Here is a 25,196-nt window from a genome sequence, read left to right as displayed (position 1 = left end):
GGAAGCTCTTACATCGTCCACGGGGGTGCTTGGATAAGCAATTTCCTGAACATGATCGGAGGGCGCCTCAGAACAGGAGAGGCACGAGTCCTCCGACCTCGGTGATTTGAATCAGTGCCCCAATTTGAAGGGGGTAATCTTGATCCTGACTGAGTCCCGTGTCCTCTACAGAAGTTCCACGGCGGCACTCTTGTAAGGAGCTTCTTCAAGGGAGTAGGCTCGAGTCTCTGAGGGATACCGCGGATATACGTCACTTTTTGCGTCTCGAGCTCCTCCGTGGAAACTTCTGAAACTACGTTTCCGTGTACGCTTTCAATTTATTATGATCGGCAGCGTCACTGATTTTTTCTGTACACCAAGGGCCCTCGTTGTGGTCCAGCCTCGATCACTCATGCTTCGCAAGTCGAGCCCACCCTCAATTCTAGAGGCTTGCGCCAAGAGAGTCGTCTGGCATTGATTGCTAGCTCGGCCCCTTTCTCTGGGACTGTCACACAGGAGCTCTCGCCGATGACCCCGATCCAGGCCGCTGCGCAGATGGAAGCAATTGAGGGTTGAGGGCATCTTCCAGCGCCAAAATATCAGGATCCCATTGTCCTGAGCCCCCGCGACTCGGGATAAGTCCCACTGTCTGATCTCAGAGGTCTCCGACCGGGGCTCAAGCATGCGGGGACGGCCATGTGTCGAGTTTTCCTGCATGGAGCCCATCTGACTCTCGTTCCGACGTGAGAAAGTCTCCTGAATAGCTCGAGCGGTCAGATCGAAGTTCGCCGGCCTCCTTTCAGCGATATGTTTTCCGCTTTTGCAACTCAACATTTGACGGTAATTTCCGATTTAGGAATTCGCCACATCCGCCCCTGCTGTTTCGAAAAATGAATTTTCTTGTGCCTGCCTGAGTGCCGACTGCGGACACCCAGCGGGCCAATTTGCTTTTATTATCCTTCGCTCACAACAGAGCCCGACACATGTTTGTTGAAAGTTACGGCGCGGCGACCTTACATAGCAATGCCAGAGACAAGAGCTTCTGCTGACGAGAGGGACTAATTTACAGATTTCGAGGGAGTTCAGCAGTCTTCCGTGACACATAATTGTGAGTACGTTTAGAACAATCGACTCTACACACGGCGATAATGCGCCTCTCCCGGATTCGAACGCGAGCGCCCATCTCGGAAAACTGCGTCCTCCTCGTCGGGCACTGAGCACTCCCATTTTCCGGAGTCGCGGAGTCATTAACAAGCTTCCGATGTGCACAGCATTGAGGACCAGTGGTCTGCTCAGATGATAATGAAGTTGCTATCGACCGACATTTCTCATAATTGTAGAAAGGGCCGGTTCTGACGGAGGTTATGCGACAATGGTTACAAAGAACTCGGAGCCTCACTTCCGACAGGGACTCCTCCCCGTCTGATGATTCCAGCAGCTTCAATACGAATGAATACGACTCTAGCCATCTATCTCCAGAGCAGGACACGAACAGACGACCTAGACGGAGAGCTTGCTGCAATTGGTGCCGGTTCGCCGCTCGCCTACTTGGTAAACAGGGAATCAAGGAGATTCTCGGCGATATCGACCCAGCTTCGATCTGGGCCAATCCACGGGTCGGCGGATCGGTGCCCAGCAGTAACGTGGAGTTTGAAATTCAAGAGAAGCTCCCCAGCAAGAAAAGTTCGGACTGCTATCTGATAAGGATGTCTCATTCGGGCAAGCTGTCAGTTCTGAAGTGTAATGAGAGACGAACGAGAAAACGTGCTGCGAAGAACATACGGCTGAGGCGTGAACTGAATGTTTGGAAAGCATTGTCCAGCCACCCAAATGTGACGAATCTCTACGCGAGCTTCGAGACTGAAAGATATCTATGCTACGTGGTGCAATATGTACCCTTCCGATCCCTCGATGATCTGATTCGTCATGGAGTCACCTTCGAGCGTCGAGCTTTGAAGAAAGTATTCGCTGAGCTGGCGTCGGTTCTTCACACGATGCATGCCGTTGGAATCATGCACAGAGAGATAACCTGTTCGAACGTACTCCTGTCTAGAGGACACAGCTGCTTGCTAGGTGATTTCAGTTCGAGTGCTGTCGCGACTCTTCGCAGGCGGCGAACCGGTTCCCTGGCCTTTATGGCTCCGGAGATGCTTGCCCGAAGGAGCTATAACAAAGCCGCTGATTGGTGGTCGTACGGAATAGTTTTATACGCGATAAATCACAAATTCACGCCCCTGGCTATGCATCTGAGAAACAATGGAGTCGACCTGGAGGATCTCAGCGAAGGAGACAGGCATCGATTGGCAGCCAATGTCAAAGTTCGTGTCGACGCTGGCTTGGCCATGGCAACGAAGAGCTTCATCACGGAGTTACTACAAGAGGAGCCCGAGAGCAGATTGGGTGCCCGTCACGGCGATTTCGATCTTCTGCGCAATCATCCATTCTTCATTGGCTACGATTGGCATCATCTGATCGCGGCTGAATCAGAAATTATCGCATCCCCTACAACTTCTTCACTACTTGGAGACTGTTCGGACTCATCCGCGCTGTCTGGGCGCGATCATTCCAACGGTCAGACAGCCACGCAAGATTAAGCATGTTCTTAGCAATCAGCACCGCTTTGTATAATTTCGGTATATGCCTCCTGTGTGGCAGAAGGTCTGCAAGCTTCTATCTACTGATTGACGAAGCTATATTTGGATTCGATGCTCTTGTCTGCAAGCACTCGCTCGGATGCATCGGATGCAAGAGTCTCGTCATTCGTTTTCTCAGATACGAATCTTATTTAGTTCTTCAACACTCGAAATTCTCGACAAAAATTTGTGCGCGCTCCAGATGACTCGTGACTACAGAGAAATCAGTTTCCCCTGGCACCCGTGGCAGGAGGTACACTTGAATCCATCGAAGGATACCGAAGCTGATGCCTGACTAATATCTTCGAGAGTACTGAATATCTCTCGCGTCAAAACCTGGAATTCAAGCGACCCTTGAGCGTCATCTCTCGAGGCTAGCGCCGGGGCCGTATATACCCAGCGATGAGCACGGACGGAACTACCGCGTACCTCTCTGTTCATCTGTGAGCTGTCCGTGTCGCCGAAGGAAGCGGCAGTCCGCGGATCCGAGACATTCTCCTTCGGTGGTGCGGGAACCAGTCTACCCACAAGCGCCTGAAGTTGGCTCACCTTCTTCCGCAACTCCTCTCTGGAAAGCAAGGTAGTCGTAGAAGATGCCGACGGACTCCTGGTGACCGACAGGGAAATTTCTCAACGATTTCTTACCGATCTGAAATGAGCTGATTCATCTGGGCTTCCTTATCCAACTGCCGTCTGTTGAGCGCAGCTCGTTGTTGCTGATAAAGCTGTATGTAATCGGATATAGTGTCTGTCTCCATCTGGAGTTGAACCACCTGATGCTCCAGGAAACTCTTCTGTCCTGAAAAGAATTACCATCGAGGCTGGTTCACGTCGACTTACAGCTACGCAGCAGAATCTGCTCAATCATCGAAATGTCCTCGATATGTCTACTTGAATTTCATCGGCTCACCTTCCAAAGTCTCGATTCTCTGGAGAGCTCCTCTGAATTTCGCTAGGAGCTCGTCCTTGCAGATCGAAGTATTCTTCTCGGAATCGCGGGCATCTGGTTTCAAGCTCGATTAGATCTCTGCTCAGTTATACCTCATGGGGCAGCTCATCTGGCACAAGAGGATATTGAGCTTGCGGAATCCTCCGAACAACTCACGTTTCGAGGTCGACTCTCTACTCGATGTGGACAAATCATCTGTATCCAAATCGTGATCGCCGGCTGCCCTCACTGAGTGCTCCGGCGTCTGCTCGACGAACTCGTATTCGGAGATCGACTCACTCGGTGAATCGTTCTGAGCTTTGGGCTCTGCGATACTGCTCAATTGTTCACTCGGACGGCAATTGTTCGGCGGCTGAAATTCCGGACTTCGCATTCGTACGCAGTCTCTTCCAACCGATCAGACCGGGCTGACGAGGATACATGAGCATATTTGGACTACTATTACTCACAATCTTCGACTGCAGCTCCGCGATAACTCTTTGACACGCAGCGTGTTGTTTCTCAAGATTCTCGTATCGTTCCGCCCATTGCGCCACCGTTTGAGACTCATTCGACTGGGATTGGTGAGCTGTCGTGGGGATCTTCGCTCGGCGAACTTCGTTCTCTAAATGAAGTGCTCGATGCTTCTCAGCGTCGAGCTGTTCTGTGAGATCCAGTTTTTCATTACTCTGAAAGACGGAGCGAGTCTCGTCGAGTCGCGATCGAATGCTTGGAGTGATACTTTCGGGGGAAAGCTCGAACACGCCCGTGCCAGGAATCTGTCCTTACCAGTCTAACGAACACATCTTGAAGCTCCTCGAGTTGACTTTTCAGCTCGCGATTCTGAAGACAGGCTCGACTAGAATCGAGTTTAGCTTTTTGAAGCTGTTCACCGGTGACAGCCATCTGAGACCGCAAGCTTGCTAGTTCCTGATAATATTGCTCTGCCAACCGTTGGGAAGCCTCCAGCTGCATCTTCATGACGTTCTCTTCAGCGTCGATCTTCCGCCTCTCGTCACCGAAATCACGGTGGGATTCGCATTGCGTCTCGACCGAAATTTTCTCACGGGAAACGATTCCGCCAGATTCGGCTGGGGGGCCCTCCACGGGCGCTGGGATTGAGTGACTTGCCTAGATGGAAAGACAGGCAATGAAGGAACGTGTTTGATAGTGTCCGACAGTAGAATTGAATTGGATGTCCTCCCTGTCCACTTGGCACTGAAGTTCGCACCGTCTGCTGGAGCAATTGCAGCTCATGAGATAGTTTGGCGATACGGTCCTGAAGTCCCCGGTTGCTCGCTTCGAGATTTCGCGAGATGAGCTCTGCCGCGCTCTTCTCGCTGGTGGCGGTCCGCAATTCCTCCCGTAGGGCGTCAAGCTTGAAAAGTTTCGAATCGATGAGACGAAAAGGTCAAGAGATGTATAGAGCTGAGATCCAGGGCTGAGACCCCTACACTGAAGCAGAGTCCCCTCACCTCGTCGTTGCTCGCCGTCGTCACGGTCGAGGCGTTCTCATTGCCGCCTGACAACTGCCGAATATATGCCTGAGCCACTGAGAGCTCTTTCGCGGTTGATTCCAGAGCAGATCTTTTCTGTTCGTAAGCTCTAAGCAACTGGCTGAGCTTTTCCTCGGAATGTTTTCGTTGCTCGAGAAGATCCTCTATCTGCTTCTGATGAGCCGTTTCGGCTGCGGTGGTGAGAGCGCCATTCGAACTTGGAACATTGAGAAAATAGAATGGCGGAAGAGGCTCGGACAACGCACTCGTAATATTCAATCGATGATCCTCCATCGCTGTAATTCTTACCTTGCGCTAGTCGCGGAACTCTGAACACGTTCACACTCGGCCCGTAAAGCGTCCATCTGGCCTTCGGTCGTCGTAATTCTCCCCTTCAAACTTCGCACTTCCGATTCATATACTTCCACCTCGTGCGTTTTCGCGTAGAGTTGGTAATCCAGGGCTTCAAGCGATGCTTTCAAGCGCGATTTCTCAGCCACCAGGAGGTCGATGGTTTTGTGAGCTTGAATATGCGATTCTTCTAAGGAATGGATCCTAGCTAGCATCGCCTGCCGCTGAGCCTCCGCCGCGGCCGATTCTCTCAGAATTTCTGAGCATTGACGTTGTATTTCATCCAACGTCGGCGGTGAGTTTGCTCCGCTGCTGGCCTGCGTGCTCATCAGATATTGCAGCAGAGCTTGCAACTTGGCCGGGAACGGAAATGTCAGGGCGCCAGCTGGAGATGGGTTGCTCCTCGGCGATGTAGTCCCCGCTATCGGAGCGGGGTTGGTCGACACACCGAGATTCGCGCTCGAGGAGCTCGGTGACGCTGGAAATTGGGTTTCTCCCGTGACATAAACTCTGCTTCCTCGGCTCCATAGACACGGACCATCTCACAATTGACCACCTGACCCAAATAAAGTTCAGGTACTCACGACTCGGAAGAGACGCCGGAGTAGCGTTTGGGTCTCGAGACACCGCGACCGTCGAGGGCGGACGTTGCACAGCCATTTGTCCCGCGTCAGAGCCCTGTACCCTTCTCCTTTGGAACTCCTCGAGCTTCCGGGGAAAAATATCCTTCGATCATTATAACGTTCACGTTTCTTTTTCCCTGCCACCAAGCGGGGATACAGAGGGAAAAAGTCGAAGTTGTTCCGTGGAATTCGTCAATCAGAATGAGCTATTCCTCGGGACTCTTAATCACACCCGTTCTCGGCCTTGCCGAAGTGATTCTGCAGCAAGCCATTCAGAGAATCCCGCCCTAGCTTAGCGACTGCTCCTGCTGCCGTCAGCCAGCTCTACACCAGGAAATCTCACGGCACGTCCGATCATATTGTCCGAGCTGTCAGCGGATTCGGCTTCTAATTGACGGCCCGCTACTGAGCGAAGGAGACAGACCATCGTCAAAATTCGAAACTGTCAAACCTACCCGACGAAGACCCTCGTTGATGTGCTGCTCGCGGTCTTGATTAGAGGTTGCCATGCTGGCGGTCCCCAAAAATCGCCGAGCTCCGTGAGATTGGCACGGTTGATGGCTGTAATTCGCTACTGCTCCGTTTTCGTCTTCTCCGCAGCGGCGGCCGCCAGCTAGACATGAACTCGTCTTGAACACTTATGCGATCCTTCTGTGCGAATCTTATGTCTTGTGAGCAAGCTGAAGGTCTCGCACGACTTCCAGAATGCTAATATTGATAAGACTGCGCACAGAACGAACGCGGATTTAAGTTCCCTAATAAACTGATGTCGCTGTACAGTGGAGTCGATGATGATGAGATGATGTCGATGATCTTTGCACGAAGTTCTTGCGGAACGGGGCGGCCCCTTCTTTTTTCTCCGATCCCGTTCTCCCGCCTGGAACCGTCTCCATTGGGGACGGTCTCTATGAAGGATTCTTGCAGACCTCCATCAGAGAGAGCATCGAAGCATCAAGATTCGTTCGACATCAAGTGGGCCCCCGAAACCGGACATTTCTCATACGCTTTGAATTTCGAGGTTCACTGCATGGGAACAGCTCAGTTATCCAACCGTGGACGTGACGCTATTTCTACCGCCCATGGATAGTACAGGCGGTATTCGCTTGATTCGAACGAGCTTGAGCGTCAAGTAGTTCAAGAAGCTTGACCGGATGGAGTCGTCATCGCTCGGAAGCGTTCTTCAGATCGACCATCAGATCAAAATCGCCAGGATCACCAACTGGGGGAGAGTTCTCCCTCGATCAAACATGAGTATCTGGAAATGATTTTCGTGAACTCGATTGAGCGTCCGAAGGCTCTATGTTCTATGTGAGCTCCTCCATTGGAGCCTCGAGCTCCGAACTCCCTTCGAGTTTCTGGAGCTCCTTTCCCTCTTACCAATGGGCAAATGTCGTCACACAAACTACTCTCCTCTCTCGAGCGGCTAAGCAAAGACGGGGAGAGCTGCGATATCGCCAAGGTATTCTCCGGTGCTCATCGATATTCTTCGGCTTCCGATTCTGGTATCCCATCATGCGGGACCTCAAAAACCTTTTCCCAGCCATTTGTCAAGAACACTACCCGCCCTCGTCAATCAATCGGAGCTCTCAGCGAGGCAAGACGGTTTATCATCTCGTTGTCGATCACGTTTCTCGTCCACGCTATGATCACTTATCCGAGAGACGAATCGGTGGCATCGGCGGGGCGTGGCACTGACGATCGAGAATCCCAACCGTCATCTCTCGCAAGTAGATAGCGAGCCTCCGCATCGGCCCCCACCCCAGAACATAAAGTGTGCTCTCCTATCTTACGGGAGACATTACGGAAACCTCCGTATCCCGCAGAATCGCCCGGATGCGGGAAATAGCTCCGGGGCACTCCTGACTACTGATATGTCCCAGAGCTCTACTCAATTCTAGTTCATTCCGGAACGATTACTCCGTTCCTCCTCCGAATCTCTACATCGGAGCTAGCGAGGATCAAACAAACTCTGGAAGCGCCCGCTCCGTTTCTATAGCCGTCTGATACAGCCCTCTATCAGATAGCCAGCAGAGTCTTCCTAGAAAAAGCTGAAGACCCTTGAAGTCAGGAAAGTACCGTCGTCATCGGAACGGCCGAGTTCCTCAGTGACGACCGAGATCTCCGAGACCCTCAGCCGCAAAATCACGAGCTTTGCCCAAATACTCCAATCTTTCGGCAACGAACTCAGCTGCCGGAAAAACTGTTCGAGTACCAGTCTGTGTGAGTCGCCTGTCGCCTGTCGTCTTCTGTCTGAGAGTTCACCGGCGGCGACCCTACCCGCGGAACAGACGGGAATTCCAAATTCCAATCCCCTTCTCCTCTTCCTTTCGCTCCTACTCTCGCGGCGGCAGCTCGGACGGCGCCAATTCAAATCAAGTGGGATGACAGTCAGAGATGCCTCGCGAAATCCTCTCGAGAGACCTAGAGCGCAGGTCCGTCACGGAGATCTGAACGGCTTTGAATTAACCTGGAGAAACCTCTCGCACATTCGGACCTTCGTCCATGCCGGTGTGCCAAAAGTGGTAAACTCCAACGTTCAGCCCTCGCTCGAGAGCATGCGCTCAGCCGCAGCCGATGTTGCCATTTACACTTTGAAGGTTCCAAAAGTCGACGGAAGACCAGTTTCTGGAACGTTGATCATAATCATTGTAAGTAGGCCGTCTCACGTTTGAACCAGTGCTCAGGAAGCAGCCGGGACAAGATTTCCGGCTACGGACGCGACACGCGACTCTCGGAGGGGGCCCTCGCAGGATTGCGGAGCAGTTCTGAACGTCGTCGTCGTATTCGGCTTGAAAATGACGGGAGCCTTGACGGACTATCATATAAGCAATCGATGTAGGGGCTCACTGATTTAGGAGTAAAATCGGGTGATGAGAATGAGAGTGACGGTATCTATCAGAGGGAAGCCTATCCTGGCTGAAAGTCAATCCGGTCCGGCTCGGGAATCCGCGCGATCTCCTGCTGATCATCCTTTGCCCCATGAGCTCATCATTGATCTGACTTGCAGTTCTCTCCTTGTATACCGTGGAGGACTGTCGACGATGTCGTCTCAAGATGTACCGAAAACGATCCCAAACACTATCAAGTTTGTCTTCGGAGGAGTCGCTGGGTGAGTGGATAGCACGGGAGCCGGATATGCGAGCATGATTACTCCCTCCGGGCCCCAATGTACCTTGCGCGGATGACCGGACGAGCCCACATCGTATCTCTCGGCGCCAACTTTGAAATTTCTCGAGATGATACATCGAGCGACCTGCTATTTACTCGACTGGTGTTATAAATATATCTGGGGCCGCTCGGGGTCACAGTTGACACACGCTTTCGAACGAGGGACAGCATTGTGGAAGAAGTCGATCTGCTGGCACTGGAGTCAACGCCGTGGGCTCGATGAAGGTTCTCAAGCGCGAGTCTGATTTCCAGAATGGGTGCGACTCTCTTCGTGCAACCGATGGATCTCATAAAGAATCGGATGCAGCTGAGCGGGGAGGGCGGTAAAGCGAGACAATATACCTCGACAGCGGCTGCGGCCAAGTCCATATTCAAGCAGGAGGGTTTCTCCGGATTGTATAAAGGCTTGAGCGCCGGACTGCTCAGACAAGCGTCGTATACCACTGTCAGAATGGGAGTTTACACATCGCTCTTTGAATACGTATCCGGTGAGTTGCGGGAGGGTAATTATTACTTCCGATACTTGGTGATGCGTGCCATTGACAGCAACTTGTCCATATTATCCAACTTATCCATCCCCCAGGGAACTCTAAGCCGAACTTTCTGACGAAAGCCGCCATGGCCATGTTCGCCGGGGCAGTCGGTGCCTTCGTTGGCACTCCGGCTGAAGTTGCACTGGTCCGTATGACGACGGATGGTCGGCTCCCACCAGCCGAACGGCGTGGTTATAGGAATGTTTTCGATGCGATTATACGCATCTCTCGTGAAGAAGGAGTATTGACTCTCTGGAGAGGCTGTGGACCGACGATGGGAAGGGCCGTCATCGTCAATGGCGCTCAACTGGCTTCTTATTCGCAAGCAAAGGAGTTCCTACTTTCCCGCGAAATCGTCGCAGATAACATCGGTTGCCACACTGCAGCAGCGATGATCTCTGGGCTAGTCACAACGGCTGTATCCATGCCCGTCGACATCGCAAAAACCCGGATCCAGAACATGAAGACCATTGACGGCAAACCGCAGTACACCGGAGCCTTAGTAGGTCTCTCCCCGATCTGAGAATCGTCGTGAATGATCGATCGTGGATAGTTTTTTTCTGACGGCATTTCTTCCAGGACGTGCTTTCCAAAGTCATCAAGACGGAGGGTATCTTCGCCTTATGGAAAGGATTCCTGCCGTACTATGCGCGCTTGGGTCCTCACACCGTGTTGACCTTCATCTTCTTGGAACAAATGAACAGCGCATACTTTGTACATGTTCTCGGTGTAAGCAAGACGACAGCTTCAATCTGATGAGGCCTGTCGGAAATTTCACTGGTTCTCGCTCACGCTTCGAGGGACGGAACTCATACGGGTCTTTTCAAACCTTGTAGAGTGACTCGGCGATTCGTTTTAGGGTTTAGATCGTTATACATACGACGTCTGCTATATTCCTCATATTTTTTTATGAAATCTATCCATATTTGGCACAATACTAGTAATTGTTGTAGGAGCCCGTTCCTCTCAAGTCTTTCATCTGAGTCAATGGCTCGATAGCCGATTGGGGCTGCCGTGCCATACGTGTAAGTTCGGGACTCGGGCGAGGGGATTTGCTCGAAGTATTCATCGAAAGGAACTCGGGCCGATTTTCTAAGTGAACTTGACCTGTGCATATCGAGCTTCATAACCTCATCCCGACTCATATAGGTCCAAGACGGAATCCATGCTGTCGCACTTAGAGCGGCGATAGACCATAATTGGATGAGCGTGGGCGATGCGGGCAGATATGCATGAAGAATGGCCGCGAAATGATGGAAAAGACAGTAATAAAGTTTTGAGCCCTTTTTTTTGCAACACAGAAAGGATCGTGTACTGAACATTCGCGGTCGCTGACATACCATCGCAATGGCTCGATTCGATGCCCACGGACTCCGTGTTCGGGGATTTCTCGGCGGACGAGCTTGTGCGGGAACGCGTTTCGTCGACCTCATGGTGCGTTCTGCCAATTCTCAGGGCATGACAAAACGGAATTGAAGGCTCATGACATGAAATTGTGTTCGAAGAGAAACCACGGAAGTTCGTCGACTAGAATAGCTGAGGTGAGGGAGCAAGGCTGACTGAGAGGCGAGTCGCGCGATCCGAGGTCGTTTATTCTAAAGAGAATCTCGACGCTGCATGGTTCGCGATCAACCCGAAATCGCGGTCATTTGTCCTGCTCATGTCAGGGCTTTGGTTGTTGCAAGACCGGGGAGAGAAGCGCGAATTTTGAGCGATTTTCGAATTTAGCGGTCATGCTCGATGTAAATATTCCTCGGGAATGCGTTCATCTGGCGGTCGTCGTTTCCCTGCCTTCAACATCATCACCGGACCAACAGCTAGCTCCAGCGAAAGAGAGACAACATCTTCAACCTGACAGGGAAAAACTAGCTTCTCGGAAACCGCCAATATTCCGCGTAGGAAGAATTCTCTTCGGAGGTTAGGCCCAGAGACCGCCATCGGTGTTCACCAGGTCTCCAACACGTCTAACTTTCGAGACTCATCCAATATGGCCTCAAACCACAATCCGAGGCAGATCGACCTCGATCACATTTGGGACGATCTCCGCCACGGAATCGAAGAGGTAATTAGATTTTGACTGATTCGCGTTCGACGGTGTGAGAGCTCATCCGACCGGAGCGGATTCGTGCTGGAAACTTAGTCCTGGAAACTGAAAGGGCTCGATCAAAACTCGCTGGAATCGTAGTGAGGACCCCTTCGGAATCGGAAGTGTGTTCTGACGCAGGGAATACGATACTGAAAAGTAATGATCTCTATATTGATGTGATGAGATGCGACATCTGCTTTCGAGCACTTCGTGGTGGCGCAGGTTCTTTAATCGAACAGCAGGTCACAGACGCGTAGATTGTAGGCAGCTGCCATTATCGAGGCGTTCTTGCAAGATGCGTTCATTGCGTCGCAGCGATGATAGTATTCCATTCCGAAGGGAGAATTCGGAGCTCCGAGGATTATCCAGTTTTTTGCAACTCCCCGGAAAGCGCCATCATGATATCAACCCAAATCGATACACTCCGATTTTGGATTCCAGGTGTATATCAAGAAGAACGTTTCAATGAAAAAGAAACGCTTCATGCAATTGTACACTCACGTATACGACTACTGTACTCTGGTGCACTCGAGTCATAGACAAGAAATCATCCCACCTGCGGCAACCATACACATAGCGCCCATACCAATCGTTAGTCCAAGACGGACCGCTGCCGCGACTCCATCCGGAGCTCAGTTCGTCGGCCAATGTCTCTACGAGCGATTGAGGGACTTTCTGACCAATTATCTCAAAGATCTGCTGAAGAACGGTGAAGGACTAATGGATGAAGAGGTAGGTTGACTTGCTTCCGTCTTTGCTTCTTTGTCTAAATACAGTGATTATCATGGAGACATCATTCTACCAACCTACGTTCTCGCTTCAGGTTCTCAAATTCTACACACTACAGTGGGAAGAATATCAATTTTCGTCACGGGTTCTCGACGGTATATGCTCGTATCTGAACCGGCATTGGGTAAAGAGGGAATGCGATGGCAAGCGTGATGTCTTTGAGATCTACCAGCTGGCTCTCGTCAGCTGGCGGGAGTACTTCTTCGCCCCGCTGCATCAAGTGGTGAGTAGCCGGAACAAGCAGCTTGAAGCCATCGATGCCAGTAATTGATGGAACACATTGGAGAGCAAGAGCTCGAAATAATTTCTGAACAATTATTGCACAGGTCACCGCGTCCGTTCTTCGGTTGATCGAGCGGGAACGCAATGGAGAGTGTGTTTCTACACGACTGATCTCCGGTGTGATAAATTGTTACGTTGAGTTGGGTCTCAACGAGGAGAATCCCCAAATACGCGGTCCCAACCTGACAGTTTACCGGGAAGCATTCGAGAACCCATTCTTGGAAGAGACACGGCGTTTCTACACCCGAGAGAGCGTCGATTTCCTCAGAGCAAACCCCGTCACCGAGTACTTGAAAAAAGCAGAGACCAAGCTTGCTGAGGAGCAGGACCGCGTTTATCATTACCTACACGAAACAACTTTACTTTCGCTGGCGAAAACATGCGAGCGAGTCCTAATCGAGAAGCATCTCGAAGCCTTCCACATGGGTGAGGAAGAGCTACATTCCGTCTGGGAATTTCCATGAGTGGCAACCCTCCGGATGCTATTGACAACGGAGCACTCATGGCCCAAATTCTCTTGATTCCAGAATTCAAAACTCTCCTCACAAACGAAAAGAATGAAGATCTCAGCCGCATGTTCAAATTGGTCGCCAGAGTTCAGGACGGTCTCACCATCCTGAGAGCGCACCTCGAGCGACACATCACCGACCAGGGACAGGCAGCTCTCGAAGCCTGCGGAAGCGACGCAGAACCAAAGCAATACGTGGCAGCGATTCTTGATGTTCATAAGAAATATTCGCTCCTCGTCGAGACTTCATTCAAAAATGACGCTGGTGAGTCATTCCTCCCGAGTGACCGATTTCAACGGTCTAGCTTGATTGGACTGCACAAAGATCCCAATCCACGCTCATACAAACGAGTATGCTTGCAGGATTCGTGGCGGCTTTGGATAAAGCTTGCGGGAAGTTCATCAACAACAACCACCAGACGAAACAAGCACAGTCTAGCTCAAAGAGCCCGGAACTACTGGCTCGGTACTGCGATATGTTATTGAAGAAGAGCAACAGGAACCCCGAAGAGGCGGAAGTCGAAGATGCCCTGAATCAAGTTATGATTGTGTTCAAATACGTCGAGGACAAGGACGTTTTCCAGCGTTTCTACTGTAAAATGTTGGCAAAAAGGCTCGTGTCTCACATGTCAGCGAGCGATGATGCTGAAGCGTCGATGTTGACGAAGCTCAAGGCCGCCTGCGGGTTCGAATACACCTCAAAACTCCAGCGCATGTTCCAAGACATCACGGTGTCGAAGGAGCTGAACGATGTTTTCAAACGACATCTCGAGGACACCCACGAGTCGCTCGGCATGGATTTCAGCATCCAAGTGCTCAGTTCGGGCTCATGGCCGTTCCATCAAACCCTGGAGTTCACTTTACCCCACGCTCTGGAACGAAGTCTGCAGCGATTTACTGCATTCTATTCCAATCAGCATTCGGGTCGCAAACTCACGTGGCTGTATCAGATGAGCAAAGGCGAATTGAACGCCAATTGCTTCGCGAAGAAGCTCATTCTGCAAGCGTCAACGTTCCAGATGGGGGTGCTTTTGTTGTTCAACAATAGCTTTTCATTGACCGTGCAACAAATCCAGGAGGGGACAGGCATGAAGACGGAACACGTCAATCAGATCGCTCAAAGCCTTGTCAAGATGAAACTCTTCAATAGTTCCAATTCCGACGACGCCAACATTGGCCCTCAAAGTGAGCTCACCGTCAACGAAACGTAAGTCTCACAAGAGATGACCAGTCGCTCGTATTATGTTTACAGGGAGTCGGCTCGCACATAAGTCATGCGTCACGCCGAATGCGTATTTCACAGGATGACGGGGCGAGATTGTATACCGCTTCATGATCAACCATAGGCGGGCTCCGATTATGTATGTCTCCTCGGGCTTCGAGCTCCACACTCTAGAGTCTAGACTCACGACGGAACTAACTTTTCAGCTACAAGAGCAAGAAGTACCGAGTAAACATCAATCAGCCGATGAAGACCGAGACGAAGACAGAACAAGAACAGACGCACAAGAACCTTGAAGAAAACCGGATGGTCCTCATACAAGCCGCAATTGTGCGCATCATGAAAATGCGGAAAGTCTACCACCATCAACAATTGATCGTCGAGGTGCTAGAACAGCTGAGTTCGAGATTCAAGCCCATGGTGCAAACGATAAAGAAATGTATCGATCTTCTCATCGAGAAGGAGTACTTGGCCAGAGTGGAAGGTCAGAGAGATACATACAACTACTTGGCCTAGATCGCTGAGCCAGCCGGGGAATTCGGGCGCTTTCAGGAGCTCTAGCTGCTTTTTTAATGTATCACTCAATGAAACATTTGGCATCGAAGGGGTTTTCGGAGTTTTGTACGAATTCATGAGAGCGGAGACGCACCACAAGTTTGACTATACGATGCCTGCCTGCCCGTCTGCAAGCCAACCACCCACCATCCAACCCAGCCACCCAATTTCGGGAGATCCCACCGTGAGATCGCGGGACGGATTTGCAGCGTGAGGCTCGATGGCGAGATAGAACAGATTCGATCTAGCTGAAATGACTCACCGATTTAGAAACACGATCTCTCGATTGGGGGGTTCTTGCGCGATTCAGTAAGACCAATGTTTGCTTTTCGGCCGAATATCTTCTGGGCTAATCACATTAGCCGTTCGTTGCCCTATCAGCCCCGGGTCTGCAAGCTCCATCAGAGGATCAGGATGGCGGGCTCTGATCATCGCTGCAGACGACTCCAGGGACTGGCTGTTGCAGGAAGGCCTGTTTTCAAAGGGAATTAAACGTTCTTTTTATTCTCGGAGTCCGGACGGGGGTGATAGACTGTTTCATATGAGTGCATTGATAGCGAGACTGGGCGAGATCGGGATATGCCTCGGTCGCTTCATGTAGTAATATTTTTGAGCCATTGTGAGAATTCGGAGAAACCTTTTTATAGAATCGATGCGAGTGATCAGTTTTTTGTCTCATTGTAGTCGGATCTTGTCTCCTCGTCGAGACAGATTCGCGATTCGGGGCTCGACACAGGTACCAAAGCCTGTACTTTCCGAGATGAAAGACAGAAACGCGCCTTTCTTCCGGAATGAGACCCCTGTGGCTTTTCTCAGCGATGATGAGGGATACCGAGATTCCGGCAGAGAAGAGATCGCGGTATAGACTTCATGTGTATACTTGGAGCGGCAACGGTTAGGGCTTTGTACCGACCGCCGAGGCTGACTTCGGGCCATCCCAGCAGGCTCGCTCGATGATAGAGGTGATCGCGAAACTATGAAGCGTGCATTCGGTCTGGGGTAAAAGGGGAAACAGGGAGGGAGGCCGGAATTTGGAGAACCGGGTCGCGACTCCGTTCTCGGAGGCTTCCGGGACTGACCGTCTTCGTACGCTCGTCAGTCAGTCAGTCAGTCGGCGATCACACTCAGAGTCAGGCGAGCAGGACGCGCGAAAACTATTCGACCATGAAATAGAACCGTGAGACGAAATACTCGGATGAGAGGAATTGTATATATCATGAGGCTTCAATTCAGAATTTCTCCGTGAACGTGTCGAGGGAGAATCTAGTGTACCCAATGAAAGCGAAGGAATCTTCGAGCTCTCGTGGGTAAGCTTTTTGGATGAATTCTCGTGGAACGATGCAGATACGAGCGTGAGGGCAACTGGCTGTTGTCGAAAACTTATAATAAATCATATCTAGTTTCATCTGTGGGTGCTTTAATCGGGACGATTGGGAGGATTTGGGGAACGGACGCCAGGATCGACTCGCATTTTCGTGCGAGAAGAACATGCACTTTTCAAGCGGGAGGAGAAAAGGTCACGTGAAGAAGGCAGAGCATTCCGCTTCGATTTTTGAGTTGAGCTGGAGAATGTGCTCGTAGGGGGGAAATGATCGACCCCGGCATGGTCAAGGTTCCCGCAGATCAGATCGGAGCCGCCGTTCCCAACAATTTCAGCGCCGGAAATGGATAAAAAGAGAACTGGAAAAATTAAGGCCCTCGGCGGCATGGGGAGTAAGCGAGCCGTTGCTGCGTAAACCTCAACACCGAGGAATTTGTGAGGATCAGCTCGGATAGCTTCGGGTATGGAAAAGCGGGAGGCTCACATCGTCTCCTCCGCGGCGATAAAATCGCTCACATGACGCCTGCTTTCCTACTAAGCAAAGAGTCTATGATGCAGAACCACTCAATGGGCGTATTTTATTATCAAACGAAGCACAACCCCGTTGATCACGCTCATTTATCGACGCCCTCGCTCCCCAGAATGACATTCTCATTAGGCTCACCAATGTGCGCAGGATCCTTGCAGGCATCGTTCCTGGCCAACTCGACAAGACTTCGGAAGCTCCTGGGCTCGGACCACGCGAGATCGGCGAGTACCTTCAGTTGGGATGATACCGGCAATGATTAGCGTTCTGTCGATACTATGGCTGTTTGGCATCGTCCTCACGAGCGGAATAGGCATCTTGATTAGAATCCCCATAGAATCAGATGATGATTTCCGCCGGAACGACGGGGAAATCGATAGTCAAGAGAATCTCGAGGATCGAGCTCACCTTTTTCCCGAGAGCTACTTGCTGGTGCGCCAAGCCATGTGCGAAAGGAAAATAGTTGAGGCCTAGGGATTCAGTCGATGCGGATATCCGGCTCTGCCAGGTCTGGCTGGTCGTCTTCTTTAGATCGGCGCGGCCATGTTTTGCGTTCGTCCACGCTTTTTCTAGCCGTCTGAACTCGATGAGGACGCGTCCATTTAACCGAATGTCTCGCTCGGAACGAGCTAATTGTTTATTGATATAAAGGCAAACGAACCTGATCGCGATGGCGTAGCAATTTCTCGATCTTCCGTAGAAATGACCGCTTTCTATGAATACACGTCTCCTCTTCCAATATCTGTTTGCCGGAGTTTTGACCCAATGGGCGAGTACGGACGTGAGCGTTACCACTGTGGAAACCAACATGTGTCATGTATTCGCTCTTTCGAGTTCCAAAGTTGTCCGAGCACCTCCGTAATCGATCGCGCAGCTCGCGGAAGTGGAAACAGGCGATTTCTCGCGGATTCCGGGGAGGGGTTTTAGCATGAGCAACTCAAAGGGCCCAAGCTAGTAAGCTGCAAATAATAACTCACTTTTCCCGCTCAAGTGGAGGGTTAACCTTCAATATCGGAGTTTCCCGATGCGCGGCTGAGCTGCACAGCCGAACTTTTTCCCCCTATCAGCGGCGGTCGGCACGAGAAACTGAGTGATCCGTCGGCCGCAGCAGAGCTACTCACATGTCTGTTCAAACATGCAGCCCCACGGCATCGAGGGAAGCATCCGGTGGACTCGGATTGCCCGAACCAGACGGAGACTCTTGGGGAATTCAGAAATTCGGCTTCCAGAGAGAGAGAGCGATCGTATATCTCCTCTATTCACCGAGGCAGGGACCAGAAAAAAACGCATTTCGTGAGCGAGACATGCCATTGATAATCTCTGCCTGCAATCCCGAACAGATGAGGCGCTAGGGCTCCGAGAGAGCACCAAAAGCTTGGATACTCTGATCCCTCGTTCGAGAATAGGCTCCCGGAGATCGGGACGAGATATCTCGTCAACGTGAAAGCGTCAGCGGACCAGAACGTGGGATTCGCGGAGAATAGACGGAGGTGAGGATGAGCATACTACTCATCCGGATCTCCACGGTCTGGATGGAGCGTCTCTAAGCGTACCGCGGCGCGAATCGAAGAGGCGGAAGGAGCAAAGGGGTGACGAATTGGTAGGTAAACAGAAGTTTGTCGGTGTCGATGGTGACTTGGGGAAACGACGAAGAATCCTCATTCCGTGGGAAACATTTCACCGTGCGCGTGCACCCCGCACAATATCATATACTGCTGCAGCACCGAGTGCTCCTCTGCGCGGAAGCACCGTAGAAAAGTCTGACTGAGGGGGAAAGCTGACCGCAGTGGAGGTGAGCCTGCTCAGGATCCACAAAGGGAGGAATCGGATGCAGTCGCTCTCGCTGGCGCACCTCTAGATGAGAAACCCGGAATGATAGGTATATATACCTAGCAACAGTTCAGACTTTGCTCTTCCGCCAGCGGCAAACAGGGACCATCGACATATCTGTCTGGTGAACATAATCAATAATCAAGCATCAGCTCTGAGCGATGGAGGATTTTCTGCTTTGTGTCTCGCTCCCTCGCCCATTCCTGGGAGAACTATTTTGGAGGATATCCGATCACTGTGGGCGAACAACCGGCAGTCTCGTTTGGTTGCGATCCCGGGCGCCGCTTTAAAAGGTTTCTCGTGATGGAGCTGGTCAGTTGCTGTCGTCGTTGATTTCTGCTGCGCTGTCGTCTTGTGTTTGTTTGTGTGTGTGTGCGGTTGTGTCGTCTGCAGCGGATGCTCATCAAAAAAATAATACATACAGACAGACTCAAACCTCTCTACTCTCTTCTAATTCGAGCTTGTATGTACTTTTTTGAAAGATCATGAAAAATTGTTGGATGGGCAATTCTTTTGCTCGAGGTTTTTGAGAAGTCCACTCTAGTGAAACTGATCGCTAAATCAATTCGAGCCTCGTCGGTGTGCACTCCGACGGCGTCTGGAGGAAACGTTTGAAGTTCTCCCCGTCACTAACTTTTCAAGACTTGGATCGCGTCAACAGCTTGTCCGACGGTGAGCTCACGGACGTGCTCGTCTCGGAAAATACTTCGTGACCGACGGAGGGAGAGACATGACGCGGAGGATATCCGGCTAGAACAGTTCTCTGTCACGAACGTTTTGAGACTCTCCGGGTCCAGGATCCTTTATCTCTTGGAGCCGGAACGAGCCCCAAACTTTTCCAATTTACCCTGAAGTGGCTGGAGACTCCGATGTGCTCCCTATGCGGAACCGTAGCGATTCCCCTGATGACAAGCTGACTCGCCCTCGAAAGAATCATCAAACCTATCTATCGGATAGGATACCGGAATTTACTGATTGCCGTTTGTAGTAACCATTTTTTCTCCTAATTTGCTCTAGCTTACGGCAGATGTCATTCCCGGGATCGCGCGGCCCACCTCCGCCACCTCTCGGTGGCGTACCTCTGATTCCCGCTCCTGGATATCCGATGCCACAACCCGTATTAGGACTCCCAGTGATGGGACCTCCAGGCGTAAGTATTCAATTGCTGCATCGATCGCAGCGCGCCTTGGCGCATCATTTTACATCTATATGTACAAGCGTTGGGGGATACATCGATCCTCACCGACCGTTCCTGTCAGTTCCAGGTCCCGGTTGTCGGAATGCCTGGCGGTTTGCCGCCGGGTTTACCCCCTGCGATACCTCCGGCAGTGAATTCTCAAGAACGTAGACCTCGCGTGCCCTATTCGAAACCTCCTCCGAAAAATGTGAGCGTAGGCTACTCTCGGAGGATGCTTTGTGTGTTCAAATCAGTCAGAATCAGCATCATTCGTAAACGAGACTCACTTCTCTAGCTCAATCAGCAATCTTCGACTGATGAAAAAGTCTCCACCATAACCGTTTTTGTTGGAAATATCACCGAACGCGCAACTGATAACCTGGTCCGAGCTGTACTCGCCAAGTGCGGGTGAGTCTCACGTCTCCTCATGAATGTCGTTTCTCATCGCAGATACTCTCTGGTTGTAAGCGCATATGACTCACAGAACATTGTCGTTCCCTTTTGGGTATGCTTTCCGCTCCGCAGGTACATAGCGAATTGGAAGCGAGCCCATGGCGCTAACGGAATTCTCCAGGGCTTCGGATTCTGTGAATTCTCAGAGCCCGATGCCGCCATGAGAGCCATACGGTGAGCCTCTCGGATGGGTTGCTGGTCCGCTCATCTTCGATGACGAATCGAAATATTTAGTTTTCCTCTGCATTCAAGATTGCTCAACGATATGGAGATCGGAGACAAGAACCTTATGGTCAAAGCCGATTCTAAAACGAAGGAAATGCTTTCGAAATATGACGAGGAACGTCGATCAGCCGTTGGCAACGGGAGCGCCGATGATTATGTTGAGCTGACCAAGAAGGTATGAACAATCGAAGTATTTTCCGTCATGATGATTTTCATCGAAATAGATCTCTGGAATGAATGATTATCTTTTCGCTCAAGGTGGATCGAGAGGTCTTGGATCAAATCGAACAGCTCCTGAAAGTTCACGCAGCAGAACTCAAGCAGAAGAGCGGCATCGACAAGGAGAAAGCGGACAAGGTAGGACCTCGCTCGGCGACCTCATATATCGCGGGATCGTTTGACTCCTAGGCCGGGATACTTGATTGATGAGCATGATTTTCGGCAGGACAAAGACCGTGGTCAGAGGAATAACCGAGTTTTGATACAAGAATCCATGGATGACATGGAGCTTGACGAAGAGAAAAAGAGTCTCATCACGCGGGAGATCGACAAATTCCGGGACGCCTACAAAGTGAGTGATGCTAGCATTCTCCATGTTAGTGGTCGGAGGAGTAACGTAAGCGAAGTCACGGACGGAGCTCCTATGGAAGTTCATGCTCTCGTCGACTGGATTTGGAAAGAGGCAAATGAATTGAAGAACCGACTTCTGGAGTCTCGCTGCAGCGTCTCGGCCCACGAGTGGTGCAGTTTCTCGTGCGAATCCTCCTTCTCTATGAGAGGCCGATATTTCTAAAATGCTTACTTCCAAACTTGTAGCCCGTTAGTCCAGGGGTAGATTTACCGATATGCTCATGGGGTGAGTGGCTGAAAAATCGTGTGGGGCAGCGTGACTTTCTCTCCTCATTTTCCATCAAGGTACACGGGCGCTCTGCTTGAATGATTATAGTCAAAGCTTTCCCGATCCCCGAATCGCTTCCTCCGGATGCTCAATACATACAAGCATAGTGGTGCTCAGAGATCCGGCTTCTTGAGCGAATCGATGGGTCCTTTCCGTGTGTTTCTCGTGTGTGGTGTCGGTATACAAAGACGCTCGGAGAAGATGGTTCGAGCAGTTGACAGGGTTTCCACATCAGATTCTCATTGCGCTAAAAGTTTTTCGCCGCATCAAGAACCTTTCATTGAAGAATCGTTCGCTCAACGTCTCCGGCGCCGTATGGCTCGGTCCAGTGGCGCAGCCCCACCCTCCAGTATATCGGTTCAGGCCATTGGTCTCTTCAAAGATCGAATATCGTTCCCCGTAATTGCTGAACTGAGAGGACTTGCCCATGAGGCGTTCGATCAACAGTATCTTTGTGCGAATCGCGAAGCATCTAGCGAAGGAATCAATAGGTCGACTCCAGCGATGGTGACCTCAATAACGAAGGTGTGCGGGCGTTCGGAATCGCTATCATTTTCTTTCTGTAATGAGCTCGTTTTCCTAATCGAATCCCGCTCCGTTGTGTTATCTGCTTTGGAGACCCAGGAGGCCAGAAGCTGGGGCTACCGAGCGACGCTTTTTTTTTTCACGTCGCAGGCTGACAGTAGAGCCTATCGTTTCTATTGAGAGCGGAGCATATCAGATGGAAGTCCTCCCAAGGCGAGCATTTTCCGGAAGCAAGTAATGCCGACTCGATGGACCAACTGAAGTTTTGAACATTTCAGAAAGAAGAAGAGGAGAGCGGGAGCCGTAAAGACGAGAAAAGAAAACGGAGTCCATCGCCTAGCAACGGGACCCGGAAAAGGGAACGCGAGCGACGGCGAAGCAGGGTATGTACGCTCCACAACTGTACCATTGAAGACATCATCTTCCGCAAGCTGTCAAGATCTTCTGCTAGCGTCTGCTTCCTTATTCCAGAGTCCTAGGCCGCGATCACCTAGACGCACACCGGAAAGATCGAGACGATCACCCGATGGACGACCATCCGACAGAAAAAGCCGAGAGCAAAGACCGAACAGTGTAGACGACGATGAAAGATACCAGAAGGAACTCCGAGAGAAAGCGAAGGAACGCGAGAGAGAGTACATGAGGATAGAGAGGGAGAAACGACGGGAAGATAAGAATGTGCTCGATGAAAGCGAAGAGGAAGAGGTGAGCTTCCCTGATTCCTCAGGTCTCACAATATGGGTATGCCTCGAGAAGGGATGTTCTCATCCCGAGTCGATGACTCAATTTCAGTTGCAAGAGAGAAAGCGTAACGAGAAACGACTCCGAGAGAAGGAAGCCAATTATCAGGATCACCTCAAACAATGGGAGGCGAGAGAGAAACGACGTGCCAAGGAGTACCTCAAAGAGAAGGAGAGAGTAAGTACAGGCGGTCCCTGCTCAGCGGCTAAGGTTTTCCCCGCGGGAACTCCCGCGACTGAGCCCGTATCATATTCTAAGAGACTACTCTCCTAGGAAGAAGAGCGCCTGATCGAAGAACAGAAAGAAGCTCGACGCTTACGCGAATTCTTCGAAGATTACGACGATGAACGGGACGATCCTCGTTTCTACAGCGGAGCCTCCCTCCAAAGACGGTACATGATCGGCGATGTCAGGACATCTGTCTTCGGAAAGGTTCGCTAAATCATTCAAGTTCCTTCGCTCTCATCCCCTCTTCCGATCTGTTCTCAGGATGCGGGAGCGCGAGCGAGAAAGCGAATGGGATCTACGAGATCGCCAACGCGAGCGAGAAGAGTTCGATGAACTGAAACGAAGACTGGCGCAAGAGGGTCACCCGGACCCCGAGGGCGAAGCCCAGCGGCAGCTGCAGCCACAGCCAGCGCAAGCGAATGACCACGATCAGATCGATGCCGGTAAGGAATTTCGAGGGTTCCGACATTTTCCCCCATCGACCGCGGTCGAAATGCCTGGCATCCTCTGATTCCGAATCCTCTTCAGGAGCAGGTCCCGGGAGCATTGACGATGAGGACACTCCACCAGCTCAGAAGCCGCCACAGAGGAAGGAGAAGGTACTCTATTTTACGCCCATGTCCTCGTGTGAAAACCTGCTGGTCTTATTTTCTGATGCACAATTTTGAACTTCCAGAGTTCGAAAAATCATCCCGCCGAGGAAGAACGCGCTGCGCGCGAGCAACGTGAAGCGAAGGAGAAAACGAAGGTTCGACCATAAACCGTGGAGACTAGGACGCCATTCTCCTTTGGTGGTCTCGTGTTCAAAGAACAACCGAGGAATTAATCGCAAAATTCCGACTTTCAGGAAGACAAGCTCCGACACATCAAGACTTTGGTGGAGAAAATTCCATCTAACAAAGAGGAGTTGTTCGCTTACGATCTCGATCGCAGTTTGGTGGATGAAACTTTGATGGAGAGACGTGTTCGTCCCTGGATAAACAAAAAAATAGTCGAGTATATCGGTGAAGGTACGTGTAGCGCTGACTTGACTTTCGGAATTCACGGATCCCGGGTTCTACATCACAGCAGCCTGGTTTCCCTCTCAAACTGATCGGGAGTCCCTTTTTCAGAAGAGGCAACTCTGGTGGACTTCATTTGCACGAAAATAATCGCCGGGGCCGACGCTAAAAGTCTCCTTGGGGATGTCTCTATAGTGTTAGATGTCGAGGCGGAAAATTTCGTAGTCAAAATGTGGAGGCTTTTGATATACGAAGTAGAGGCGAAGAAAGTGTCATTGTAAGTAAATAATCTCTGCGGTGTGGTTGATCACCATGCTGATTGTCTAAATCGACTTCTCTCATCTGCCACCTTCACAGAGAGGGCGCGACGGGCTGAGCACCTGCAGCCGGGTCATCGCCGTCTCACTGGAACCCCTCCACGAGCTTCTCGTAGGATTGAGACTTCCAGATAAGCTGGATCGCTTAGGACCTAGACAGGTCCTGAGTATTCAGCGCATGGAAGCTCCGAACCGTATCCGCAATCGACCACTGCAAGAAAATCTTCTGCGCGCTGTGTATATGTCTCAATGAGGTCGTAGGTGAGGCTGCTGTAATAAAACTACCATCCTGTCAATGACGCGACGTATTATTCGCCTTAGAGCCTGCTCGATAAAAACTGCGCTCCGCGACTCTGGAAGTTTTTGCTTGCTCCTACCCGCATCGAAGCCGTCACGGACCCACGTGGCTTCTCCTATCAAGGCTCCTGCGACTGTGTTGGAGTCTCCCGCGGCTCGAAAGCGGGAGTCCATGCTCGGTGGAATTCAGTCCATCGCTTCGCGGGGCTTGAAGCTTGTCGTTCGTTATGAATATACAAGGCTCAACGCAGAGCCGAGATATACTGGACGGCTGCGTTGCTCCGGGAACAGGAGGGCTGTCAGGAACGATAGCGCTCGATCGAGCGTCGTTCTCAAGGCCTGCTGGAACTGCTGGTTCCTGTCGAAGGTCCTGTTTTGATGCGGGCCCGCCGGTGACTTCCTCGCGCAGTCAGGCCCGAGAGGATACGCCTTAGGATTATAAACTCTTGAGTCTTATATCGGCTCTGCCCGGAGACGACAAGCATCGGAGATATTTGTACGACA

At 51.2% G+C, this 25,196-nt stretch overlaps 6 protein-coding genes across 6 annotated transcripts; 4 read left to right on the top strand and 2 right to left on the bottom strand.

Annotated features, from left to right (window-relative positions):
• The first annotated feature begins 1,685 nt into the window (after nt 1–1,685).
• LOC100904667 (serine/threonine-protein kinase D6PKL2-like) lies at nt 1,686–2,573 on the top strand. Its single transcript, XM_003745438.1, has one exon. It carries the CDS (start codon nt 1,686–1,688, stop codon nt 2,571–2,573), a length of 888 nt encoding a protein of 295 aa, XP_003745486.1.
• A 170-nt stretch (nt 2,574–2,743) lies between these two features.
• LOC100904519 (golgin subfamily A member 2) lies at nt 2,744–6,519 on the bottom strand. The gene is made up of 12 exons (XM_029112070.1): nt 6,466–6,519; nt 5,972–6,095; nt 5,346–5,865; nt 4,995–5,253; nt 4,772–4,918; nt 4,330–4,671; nt 4,011–4,229; nt 3,718–3,913; nt 3,523–3,615; nt 3,258–3,411; nt 3,042–3,180; nt 2,744–2,948 (listed from the first exon to the last, which is right to left on the bottom strand). The coding sequence occupies exons 1-12, from the start codon at nt 6,517–6,519 to the stop codon at nt 2,826–2,828; spliced, it is 2,370 nt and encodes a 789-aa protein (XP_028967903.1). The 3' UTR covers nt 2,744–2,825.
• A 2,076-nt stretch (nt 6,520–8,595) lies between these two features.
• On the top strand, nt 8,596–11,015 carry LOC100909089 (mitochondrial 2-oxoglutarate/malate carrier protein). Its single transcript, XM_003745387.2, has 5 exons — nt 8,596–8,658; nt 9,018–9,119; nt 9,431–9,666; nt 9,762–10,213; nt 10,291–11,015. The coding sequence occupies exons 2-5, from the start codon at nt 9,052–9,054 to the stop codon at nt 10,465–10,467; spliced, it is 933 nt and encodes a 310-aa protein (XP_003745435.1). The 5' UTR covers nt 8,596–8,658; nt 9,018–9,051; the 3' UTR covers nt 10,468–11,015.
• A 1,247-nt stretch (nt 11,016–12,262) lies between these two features.
• On the top strand, nt 12,263–15,407 carry LOC100904374 (cullin-1). The gene is made up of 7 exons (XM_029112083.1): nt 12,263–12,529; nt 12,621–12,809; nt 12,913–13,080; nt 13,168–13,294; nt 13,396–13,641; nt 13,740–14,583; nt 14,805–15,407. Exons 1-7 carry the CDS (start codon nt 12,263–12,265, stop codon nt 15,112–15,114), a joined length of 2,151 nt encoding a protein of 716 aa, XP_028967916.1. The 3' UTR covers nt 15,115–15,407.
• A 1,622-nt stretch (nt 15,408–17,029) lies between these two features.
• On the bottom strand, nt 17,030–18,078 carry mRpL20 (mitochondrial ribosomal protein L20). The gene is made up of 4 exons (XM_003745386.2): nt 17,978–18,078; nt 17,662–17,794; nt 17,409–17,577; nt 17,030–17,232 (listed from the first exon to the last, which is right to left on the bottom strand). Coding segments are annotated over exons 1-4 (447 nt in total). The 5' UTR covers nt 17,979–18,078; the 3' UTR covers nt 17,030–17,088.
• A 1,779-nt stretch (nt 18,079–19,857) lies between these two features.
• On the top strand, nt 19,858–24,559 carry LOC100904233 (RNA-binding protein 25-like). Its single transcript, XM_018640344.2, is given in 17 exon segments — nt 19,858–19,980; nt 20,096–20,215; nt 20,303–20,415; nt 20,533–20,634; nt 20,713–20,860; nt 20,944–21,042; nt 21,131–21,256; nt 22,387–22,491; nt 22,580–22,813; nt 22,901–23,026; nt 23,123–23,241; nt 23,339–23,473; nt 23,475–23,520; nt 23,754–23,825; nt 23,925–24,087; nt 24,190–24,355; nt 24,436–24,559. Coding segments are annotated over 17 exon segments (2,016 nt in total). The 3' UTR covers nt 24,455–24,559.
• The last annotated feature ends 637 nt before the right edge of the window (nt 24,560–25,196 follow it).

This window comes from Galendromus occidentalis, unplaced genomic scaffold (genome assembly GCF_000255335.2).
Source record: "Galendromus occidentalis unplaced genomic scaffold, Mocc_1.1 scf7180000077483, whole genome shotgun sequence".
NCBI classification, from domain to species: domain Eukaryota; kingdom Metazoa; phylum Arthropoda; class Arachnida; order Mesostigmata; family Phytoseiidae; genus Galendromus; species Galendromus occidentalis.
The sequence above is the reverse complement of the archived record's forward strand: the minus strand, read 5'-3'. Positions and strand labels throughout refer to the sequence as shown.

Excerpts from the sequence above, each read along its gene's own strand:
- LOC100909089 (XM_003745387.2), top strand. The coding sequence starts at position 9,052 with ATGTCGTCTCAAGATGTACCGAAAACGATCCCAAACACTATCAAGTTT. Across the intron at positions 9,120-9,430 it reads GTCTTCGGAGGAGTCGCTGG|AATGGGTGCGACTCTCTTCG; the intron begins GTGAGTGGATAG and ends TCTGATTTCCAG. Across the intron at positions 10,214-10,290 it reads CGCAGTACACCGGAGCCTTA|GACGTGCTTTCCAAAGTCAT; the intron begins GTAGGTCTCTCC and ends CATTTCTTCCAG.
- LOC100904519 (XM_029112070.1), bottom strand. The coding sequence starts at position 6,519 with ATGGCAACCTCTAATCAAGACCGCGAGCAGCACATCAACGAGGGTCTT. Across the intron at positions 6,096-6,465 it reads TCAACGAGGGTCTTCGTCGG|CTCGAGGAGTTCCAAAGGAG; the intron begins GTAGGTTTGACA and ends TTTCCCCGGAAG. Across the intron at positions 4,230-4,329 it reads AAGATGTGTTCGTTAGACTG|AGTAATGAAAAACTGGATCT; the intron begins GTAAGGACAGAT and ends TCCGTCTTTCAG.
- mRpL20 (XM_003745386.2), bottom strand. Across the intron at positions 17,578-17,661 it reads TGCTACGCCATCGCGATCAG|ACGGCTAGAAAAAGCGTGGA; the intron begins GTTCGTTTGCCT and ends CATCGAGTTCAG. Across the intron at positions 17,233-17,408 it reads AAGTAGCTCTCGGGAAAAAG|GTACTCGCCGATCTCGCGTG; the intron begins GTGAGCTCGATC and ends TCCCAACTGAAG.
- LOC100904374 (XM_029112083.1), top strand. The coding sequence starts at position 12,263 with ATGAAAAAGAAACGCTTCATGCAATTGTACACTCACGTATACGACTAC. Across the intron at positions 12,530-12,620 it reads AAGGACTAATGGATGAAGAG|GTTCTCAAATTCTACACACT; the intron begins GTAGGTTGACTT and ends TTCTCGCTTCAG. Across the intron at positions 13,081-13,167 it reads ACCGGGAAGCATTCGAGAAC|GCAGAGACCAAGCTTGCTGA; the intron begins CCATTCTTGGAA and ends TACTTGAAAAAA.
- LOC100904667 (XM_003745438.1), top strand. The coding sequence starts at position 1,686 with ATGTCTCATTCGGGCAAGCTGTCAGTTCTGAAGTGTAATGAGAGACGA.